Source organism: Populus trichocarpa, chromosome 10 (genome assembly GCF_000002775.5).
Source record: "Populus trichocarpa isolate Nisqually-1 chromosome 10, P.trichocarpa_v4.1, whole genome shotgun sequence".
NCBI lineage: Eukaryota > Viridiplantae > Streptophyta > Magnoliopsida > Malpighiales > Salicaceae > Populus > Populus trichocarpa.
The window spans coordinates 10,059,176-10,069,223 of record NC_037294.2 but is presented as its reverse complement, the minus strand read 5'-3'; the positions used below and the strand labels follow the sequence as shown (position 1 = coordinate 10,069,223).

Genomic DNA, 10,048 nt, shown 5'->3' with positions numbered 1-10,048 from the left:
TTTTTTAAAAAAAATTAATATTTTTTTTACCAATTTATCCTTCAACGTTAAGTTAACTAAGAATTGAACTTTTTAATTTGTTTTTTATAAAACTTTAACAGTCTCATCACCTGACCTATGAGTTTCGCAAGGGAACACAATTTGATCCAAGTTGATCTAATATGTTACTATTTTAATTTTTATAAAAAAAATATGTTCAAAAAGTAACCGTCTCAATATTAAAAAAAATATCATCCAATATACAACAAATTTTTAATTTATTATTAATTTATAAAAAAACACATTAGCAATGCATAGATATTTTTTATATTTTAAAAAATAATTTATCTAATCCATGATGTCGTGCAAACCAACGATTATATATTGTGATATTACAATTTGTTTTGCTATATTTTCAACAAAGGAATATAAAAAAAATAATATTTTATTGATATTTAACAATTGCATTAAAATGGCAAAACCGCCTTTTTATCATCTATGTTTATAGTAATTGGTTGTCTTACCCTTCATGCATTTCAAACTTGGTCGATTGGTATCAAAATTGAGAATGTTAGTCAAGTGGTCAAATCAATAATTGCACATTAGAAGAGCACCAAATTTCTCCTTGTTGAAATTAATTATTGAATTTAGTTCTTTTAAATATGGTTTTAAATATTGTAATATTGTTTGGGAGATATTTGTGATTTGGGGCTGTGGACGAAATTATCTAAGAAAAAAAAAGAAGGTTCAATTTTAGTCTCTACATTTGTAAAAATACAATCTAGTCCCTCAATATAATTGATTGAGATGAATTAAAAACACAGGGAGTAAGACCATCAATAATTGCCACGAACACAGAGAGCAAAAAGGTGGTTTATCCAATATGACTAAAATTGATATAATCTTGATATTGTAGATTAAGGTTCTATCTGCTATATATAAATTTTATATATCGATTTAAATTATTTTTAATCTGATTCAAAGAATGTTACGATTATTTTTAGACAGAAATAATTTTCATTTGAATAGAAAAAATCGTTTTAAAATTTGATCAAAAGTCAAAATCTTTAATTTTCAATTTATTAATTCTTACTTATGTCGTCTTTATTATTCAAAAGAGTTAATTTACTTCCATTTCGAATTATTTTATCGTAAATTGTTTATAGAAAATACCTGTAAAATATTTATTTTCATACTCTTCAGAAAGCATATCAAATAGAACCTAAAATATTATTTGCACTCTTTTTTTTTCCTTTCAAATTGGCAAATATCTTTAGATGACCCAGTTTTGCAAATGCCAATACAATAGCAAGGGTGTAAATTATTTTTGTCGAATTTCAAACATTATGCTGGAAATATTCTGTGAGCAACGGGGAACTACCGATGTTTCTAGCCGGACAGGTTGTGGGATGGCTCGAATAAGACCGCCGAGAATAGGTCGTTGGCTTAGTGGAAAGAGCACTGGTAGTGGGGCCTTGACATGGACGCAAAGAGAATTGTGAACATCTACAAATCGACTATGTACCGTGAATCTGTTGGCATCATAGCTCGCCTAACTAGCAGTCAAGTAGTAGTGTCACTCCTGCCTTAATTAGATCCTCTTTTTTCTTTTCTTTTTCTAATGCTATTTGTGGTTACGAAACAGAATAAAAGGCCAAGCGGTGGTTGTTGAGAGTAGAGACCACTGATGCTGTGTGTGTATATATATATATATATACATATGTTACTCTCACTATCTGAACAGGTCAGGATCTGGAAAGAAAATGGGGAGTGGAAACCAGACTTTTCTTTTTCTTCCAAAGCTGATGTCAATCTTTACATATGAAGAACCTCTGAGTATCCTTTTACCTTCGTCTTTGTTCTGATTTCTATGGACATGTTGTATGGTATTTATAATTTAGTCTCTTTCAATTAGCCTTTTTCCTTTTCTAGCAGTGGAGAGCTTCTCATTCAGATGCACAAAGATGCATGATGTAAAAATGACGAGGACTTGCGCGCTGGCTAGCAAAGAAGAGATTTCTGCCCTTGTCGCATTGGGACAATAATTAAAAATTGCTAGACACACAAAATTCAGTAGTATCTGAACAAGGAAGAAAAAACAGACCGAAGAATATTTACAGATGAAAGTACTGCAAAATATATAGGGCCACATGAAAAACAAGATTTTAATGGTGTTCTCAGTCAAGACATAAGAATTTTCCAAATTTTATTGGATCAATTTGTATCTGAAAAGACCGCTCTCTTGAAACGGGCTTTCCAAGAAGCTGCGTATCATGCGTGAACATCAAAGCTTCTTGTGCGTTAAAGAAGAGAAGAGGTGGTCACCATCCACAAAATAGTATCCATTCTTTCTGGGAGACTTTCAAACATTCAACAATTATCTCCCAGTTTTGGCGACTTTGAAATATTTCCTTGGGTTTCAAGGGGGCGTGTATCCGGACCATTTCAAAATCACAAAATTAATTTTCAAAATCATGATCCATAGGCTCTATATCTAGGATAATAATACGTTCGGATCACCGATAGTAGATAAACAATCTTTAAGGAAAAGTTTGCAGCTCTTTTACTTGTTTTTTGTGAAGTAATATGTATTATACATGTATTAGAAGAAGTTTTCATCAGAGTTGACTGGAGATTATGATTATGATCACGAAATCAATTCACATGAATCCCAATGTTTCATAGTAGATGAGAGAGGAGAGGCGTAACAAAACGCAACAACATCAAATCGGAAGTTACTAAGAAAGTCCCTATTCATGTGAATATAATCATGTACATTTCGCGTTCAAAGATGTTTTTCTTCTTTTTTTAATTTTCTGGATATAAACTTTCAAGTTAGTATTTAGAATTCTTTTGTCCTCTGAATACACTAGATCAATTATTAAGAATCTACCCTTAAAATCGCTCAAAAAATATTCATCTTGATTAATGAATAAAGTAGTTTTAAAACACTATTAAACTTTGAATTTTTTATTTTTTTTTAACTCTTTTAGTATTGTAATTTAATCCATAATCTCAAAAAAAAAAAAAAAACAGATATTGCGAAACCAAGAAATCATTCATGCAGAAAAACTTTAAACACGAATAAAAAAATTGGTTTCTTTTTCTTCTTTTTTCCCCCTCAAAATGAAATGCTTTTTTTTTTTTGGTCTTTGGCTTATAGAATATCCGAAAGTTGTTTGCTTATATACAAATACAATAACGCCCTGCACTTGAATACTGGGTTTCAAATATTATTTTTCATCAAGAAAATTAAAGGGACATAATTTTATCACATAGAATTGTTTTTTATTTGATAAATAATTTTATCACATCAAACGTACTTATCCTAGTTGAGTGCTTGCACAAACCTTTTTTAATGCTCATTGATGATATATAACTCTAAATGGAAAAACAAAAATTGGAATTTCTTCCATTTTTGAAAATTGAAAACCACAATTATGGTAATTTTATTATTGAATTTGAAGTAAGTTTATTCACATTTTCGTATCTAATCTTTATTTTTATATGAAAAATACTTGGAGTGGATTAAGTAATTATACATATGCTACCCTTTTTTGTTTTGCTGTAGATACTCGTAAGGTCAAGCCATGGCAGCGAAACAAAGTAACTAACCGACGGAAGAGATGGCTTCTCAAGTGGAGACTATGGTGGAGACCATTTTCGAGGGAACATGCAGCAGCCAAACCTGATTTGTCACGATCCCGATTACTATAAGAAAGCATATGAAAATTAGAGGTGTAAAAAAAAACCTTTTATTTAATATTTATATTATTTTCCAAACTTATCTATTCAAAATTAGATAATATAAATATTATAAATAATAGCCAACTAAATTTTTTAAAAAATAAATATTACAATTTAAATAATTCATTAAATTTTTTGAAACTTGATTAAATCAACATAACTCATAAATTCGATAACAACAAACTTAATTTATTATTATATATATATATATATTTATTTATTTTTTCTCAATTGGTTCTTTTATTATAGTCAATTGATTTAGTTGGTTTATTAAGCTAAAATTATTTGTTATAATCTATAACATGAATTAACTTATTAAACATAAATCTCAGTTTTAATTAAGCTTAATACATAAAAAAAAAAAAAAGCCAAACTTGTTAATATATATAATATTAAAAAAAATTAATCATATATATCTAACACACATAGATTTAAAAAATAAATAAATTTAGGTTTATAATTTTTTAAATATAAAAAATTAGATTAGATTTAATTATACATCTAAAAAAAAAACCATTATCTTCCGCGTGGATGACAAGTGGACAAGGCTCCATTCAACATAGTTTTCAGAACCTAGCCGGTCCAAGGCTCAGGTTTTGGGTTTTGACCGGGTCACCGGGTTGCTCAGGCCAAAAATTTTAAAAAAATTAAAACGATGTCGTTTTAGTAAAAAAAAAAAACAAAAGTCAACGAGTTGCAACTGGGTTTTTGATCGGGTCTTACCTGGTCAACCAGGTCACCGGGTCATACCTTGTTTTTTCTTCATCTATTTTTTTAATCCAATCCGGTTCGAGTCTCAGATCGATCGGGTCTCAGATCAACCCGTCGGACCAAACCGGGTTTGAAAGGCCGTCCACCAAATCTGAGACAGACAAAAACTGAGATCATTGGGATGATGTCATCACAAATGCCGTTCTGACCTGGCAATCTATCTTCAGTTGACAAATCAGCAATTTTAAGCCCATAGGCGATGCGGATCCCACACTTAATTAAATGATTAAACATATTGCCATCATATTCACTTTGGAGTTTGGCCAATTTCTTTGTTATTTAGGATATTTTGTTTTTTTATGAATAAGACTAGCTTTTTAAATTGAGATTTAATTATTTTTCATGTGCTAAATTTCATGTAGAATATCCACGTGATATATTCACAAAAGATTTTCTTACAATCTTTAAAAAAAAAAACAAATTGAGATCTTGCATAATAAATAAAGAGCAAAATAACTTAATTGCAAATAAATATCAATTGGAAAAAAGATATTTAGATTAATTTAGATTGTATTTGTTTTTCCATTTAAAAATATTTTTTAAAAAATATATTTAAAAAAACAACTACTATCACAAATTAATAACTTACTCATTACTAGTATTACTAGTAGATCACTTTTCTTTACCATTTTAGGTAAATACTTCATTCACTCTTATGACTGTCAAAGCTCAAATTCCTGCCTACCTGACTGCCACCCTTTGTTGGTATATAAAGAGCACAAGACTTCAAATTTTGCATACCCCAATAGACATCAAGAAAACAAAGAGGCCACAGAAAACACAAACCAAAAATCCCCAACCAATTCAAATGGATGCCTCCATCTTTCACTCTGCAAATTCTGATTTCTCATCCGAATCTTGTTTTAGATCACCAGACTCTTTTTATAGCCAATCTTTTAACCAAAGTTCTCTCCCTTTCAATGAAAATGACTCCGACGAAATGCTTCTTTTTGAACTAATCTCGGAGGCCACTCAAGAAACATCAAGAACAACTTTCTGTAATGGAATTGTTAAGGAAGAAGAGGTCAGTTCAGTTGCCAAAAGAACTCCCGACAAGGAAAAGTCCTACAGGGGTGTTAGGAGGCGGCCATGGGGCAAATTCGCAGCGGAGATAAGGGATTCCACAAGGAATGGCATAAGGGTATGGTTAGGCACATTTGACAGTGCAGAAGCAGCTGCTTTGGCTTATGATCAAGCTGCTTTTTCGATGAGAGGACCTGGGACTATACTAAATTTCCCAGTTGAAAGAGTGAGGGAGTCGCTTAAGGATATGAAGTGTAGTCATCATTATGAGGATGGGTGCTCACCTGTGGTGGCTCTAAAGAGAAAGTACTCCATGAGAAGGAAATTGGGAAGCAGGGGCAAGAAAGAGAGGAATGCAAGGATAGAAAATGTAGTCGTTTTGGAAGATCTAGGTGCTGATTATTTGGAACAACTGTTGAATTCATCTGGAAAGGCTACGAGTCCTTGGTGAAGTATCTTGATTTTATATATTTCATTTTTTTTTCTCCTTCCATGAAATTTATTGAAATGGTAGGATTGATCATATGCTGAATCTACATGTGTATTTTTCTTTTTTTCTCTTCTCATTTCTCCCTTTTTCCCTTGTAAAGGGATTGAAGATTGTTGTATCTCTCTTGTACGTGGGCCTGATATACCACATAAATAAGTATCAATGGAACAAAAAAAAAAAAAAAAACGAGGTGACTGCTGCCGTTCGTTGAAATACTTTTTTAACATGGTTCCACAGAGACTCGGCTAAACAGAGTAAAAAATTGCTTCATTCTCTGTTTTGGGTAAAAATACCCAGATCTGCACAAAAAGTTAAGTTGCACTGCTGCAGTTCAACAAGGCATTCGTCACCAAAATTTATTGATAAATAAAACTAGTGTTTTCAAACACTAATTAAACATATTCTATCTATTAAGAATTATGATAACTGTTTAAAGTGTTTTTTTATTTAAAAATATATCAAAATAATATTTTTTTTATTTTAAAAAAATTATTTTTAAAATCAGCACATCAAAACAATTTGAAAATATAAAAAAAATATTTTTTAATAAAAAAATATTTTTATCTATACGTTGACCTATGTCAACCTGTGTTGACCCTCCCGATCTGTGACCTGGTTCTTGTCCTGGTTGACCCCTGAGTTGGGTTTTAAAATTATGATAATAACAATTTTTATCCTTATGTTGATTCGGGTCAACCCGGGTTGACCCTCCTGGTCTGTAATGGGGCCTTGCCCTGTGTTGACCCTAGAATCTAGTTTTAAAACTATGATAATAACAATTTTTATTTTATGTTGACTTGGATCAACTGAAGTTGATCCTCCTAACACGTGACACCAGCCTTGCCCCATGTCGAACCTCAAGTCGGATTTTAAATCTATAATAATAACTATTTTTGTTTTTATATTGACCTGGATCAATGGTACTCAACCCTACTCATGACTTGGATCTTGCCCTGGATCGACACCCGAATCAAGTTAAAAACTATAATAATAATCATTTTTATTCTAACACTAACCCGGGCCTCTATCATTGACTATGGCTTTGTCCCGAATCGACCTCTGAATTGAGTTTTAAAACTGTAATAATAGTCATTTTTTTTCTTACACGTTTTTGTTTTATAATTTTAGAATTGAAAGTTTTTTACAAGGATATTTAAGAATAAAAAATATTATCATTGTAGACATATCTCTTCTATACTTTCTATTTTAAAAATATAGAAACTCATTTTAAAATTATTCTAGAAATGAATTTATTTTTATATCTTTATTTATATTTCTTCAATCAAATATTTTTTTTTTAATTGATTTTTATCCTAAAACAGTAACTAGACAATACTTTTCGTCCTTTGAAAAATCAATGTGCACGTGTTAATCGAATTTCAGTCATGCAGGAACATTCTTGTTGGGTATATAAATAATAAGAATAAATGGTAAGCAAATGGGATAGATAGCATTCGAAAAGATAATAATATCAGCAATCTTCGAAACTGACAAGTGGCGGACCTATGCAAATTGCAAAGTATCTCTGTAAACAGGGGGCAGTAGAATAAGAAAAGGGTCTTACATTTCATCTTGAAAACACTGTTAGGGTCTCATTTGAGTTCAAGACTCGAGAAAATAACTCTTTACAGCTAATGATATTTGGATTAGGTGGAGTATGGCTACCACTCTTCGTTAAGAAACAATTCCTTCGACGAACAGGATAATATTTTATTGTTTCATCGTCCCTATCTTCTACTCGTTCCACCGAATTTCCTCTTGTAAAGCATTATTAACAACGTACTTTGCTGGTTGAAAATATTATTTCCTCGTCGGATTGTGATCTAATCTACTATTATTCGGAGGCGTCTTACATTTCGAATTGTGATTTAACTAAAAATATCTAATTAACGTCATACTCTCGGCCTAACAAATTAGTTACTAGCAATCAGTAAATAATCAATTCATCTGTTGATAGTTTCTATTCAAGCAAGCATCTCTTCTCTGGTTTCGTATTTTCTTTTCGAAGATAGTCGAAACAACTAGCCTGTAAGGCAAATATTTATGAACCAAGAAACTTCGGCAGCAAGCATACCATTCGTCACGTGGTATTTGATTATTCCAAATTCAACACCAAGATTAAGAGTCATGAGTGGTCAATATCTACTCATTCAACGTGGATCGTTATTTGTCTTCAATTTGATAGAATTGAATAGTCACTTTGACAGGTAACGGATATATCACTATCCTTGCTCCTCGGTTAACTGAACTTGGCCATGTATTTTTAAGGAAAGAGACAATTTAGGTTTTTCTATCTCACTCTCTGTCTCAATTCTGTTTTCTTTTTTCTTTTTTCACTCAAAACTTGAACAAATGTCAACAAGACATGAGCAGGCATGTTCAGTTTTTCCCTCTGGAATATGAACACACGGAGTGCACTTCGATTCTTGAAACTCGAATTTGAAAGTGAAACCTTATCTCTTCTCCATGCTTAGCAAAAGTTAATATTACTTGCAAAATAGTCTTAATAATGGTCAAGTTCTTATGATGGATCTGCTAAGTGTATATTTATTTTTTAAAAATACTTTTGGTAAAATTTAAATTTGTTTTTAACTTTAAATTATATATATTTTTTAATGTTTTTGGATCGTTTTGATGTGCTGATATAACAAATAATTTTAAAAAAATAAAAAAAAATATTTTAATATTTTTTAAAATAAAAAACACTTTAAAAAATAACTAGTATTATATTATATTTTTAACCATAGATTTTTCTCAATTTTAGTGGCTAATATTTAATGTCGTGTCAACTTCTACCTGCATTGATTAATTTCCTAGCTATTTCATTTTTAATTTTTTGGGGCCTGAGTGACCGCTAAGTTTATGATTTTATTTCCAGTCGGCATTCTGTTCATGGACTATACCTTTCACTACGGAGCATTTTTTTTTTAAAAAAAAAAGCTTTTCTCTTTGAAAGTACTTTTCTAGGGATGTAATTGTTTCTCAGAAAAGAAGTCTCAAACAATATATTTTTCCTATCTGTTAACATTAGAAAATTCCTAGAAAAGATTTATTTTATGTTTACTTCTAATAATCGTAGTTGTGTTTAGCATAGATTACCACGTGTCCAATTTATTAGCTTATTGGTTTGCATTATACCATGGGTCTGAACAAATTATTCAGACGTGGCTAACGTGTATTTCAAAAGAACTTTTTTTTTAAATGAATTCAAAATTAGATACATACAGGGACGGAGCTAGAATTATTTGTTAGAGGGGGCCATAATTAATATAATAAAATATAATATTTATTTTATTTTATTATACATGAGTTGTAAAAAAAACCTGTATAATTTAGTTTTATTCAAATAACTTACTATAAATATATAATGATCTTTGTATAAGGTAAAAGGTTCGAAGAAATACCAAATTGAGTCAAAGCAACGAAGTTAATTTCATCTTCATAATATATTCATCACTTTAATGTTGTTGGTCTTTATATCTATCAAATATAAACATACAAAGTATATAAGAAACATTAGCTAAAACGAAGTATTATTTATGTTCGATAAACTTTGAAATAAAGCAAAAAATAATAAAGAACTATTCTCACTAATTAACGCGGGTTCTTTGTAAACTGAGGCGCATTGGAGTTGCTCAACCATAACTTTAACATTACACATTGGAGTTGGTTCACTAGGCTGCGAGTTATCAATATTTTTTTTGAAAAAAAAAATCAAATTCTTCTTATTTTGTTCATGGTTCAACCTAAAATCAAAACATATATCGTGAGAAAAAATTGATAATTTTGGTGATTCTGCTAAAAACAAAACATAAAAAAAATCAAAGTATAATCAAAACAAACCAATAAAATATATCTAATTAATTAAAAAAAGCACTATAACAAGAATTCAAAAAACAATTTGTAAAATTAGCAGATCTGAGAAAAAAATAAAGCAAAAATGATAGAATTATATAAAAAAAAACCTCATCAAATTATTAACAAACATCTCAAAATAAAATAAAAATAGATTTTAAATTTAAGTTACCTTGTTTGTTT

General features: G+C 30.2%; 1 protein-coding gene across 1 annotated transcript; it reads left to right on the top strand.

Annotated features, from left to right (window-relative positions):
• The first annotated feature begins 5,224 nt into the window (after positions 1-5,224).
• LOC7492415 (ethylene-responsive transcription factor 1B) lies at positions 5,225-6,128 on the top strand. Its single transcript, XM_002315671.3, has one exon. It carries the CDS (start codon positions 5,306-5,308, stop codon positions 5,969-5,971), a length of 666 nt encoding a protein of 221 aa, XP_002315707.1. The 5' UTR covers positions 5,225-5,305; the 3' UTR covers positions 5,972-6,128.
• Positions 6,129-10,048: the final 3,920 nt, after the last annotated feature.

Coding starts and splice junctions, on each gene's coding strand:
- LOC7492415 (XM_002315671.3), top strand. CDS start 5,306: ATGGATGCCTCCATCTTTCACTCTGCAAATTCTGATTTCTCATCCGAA.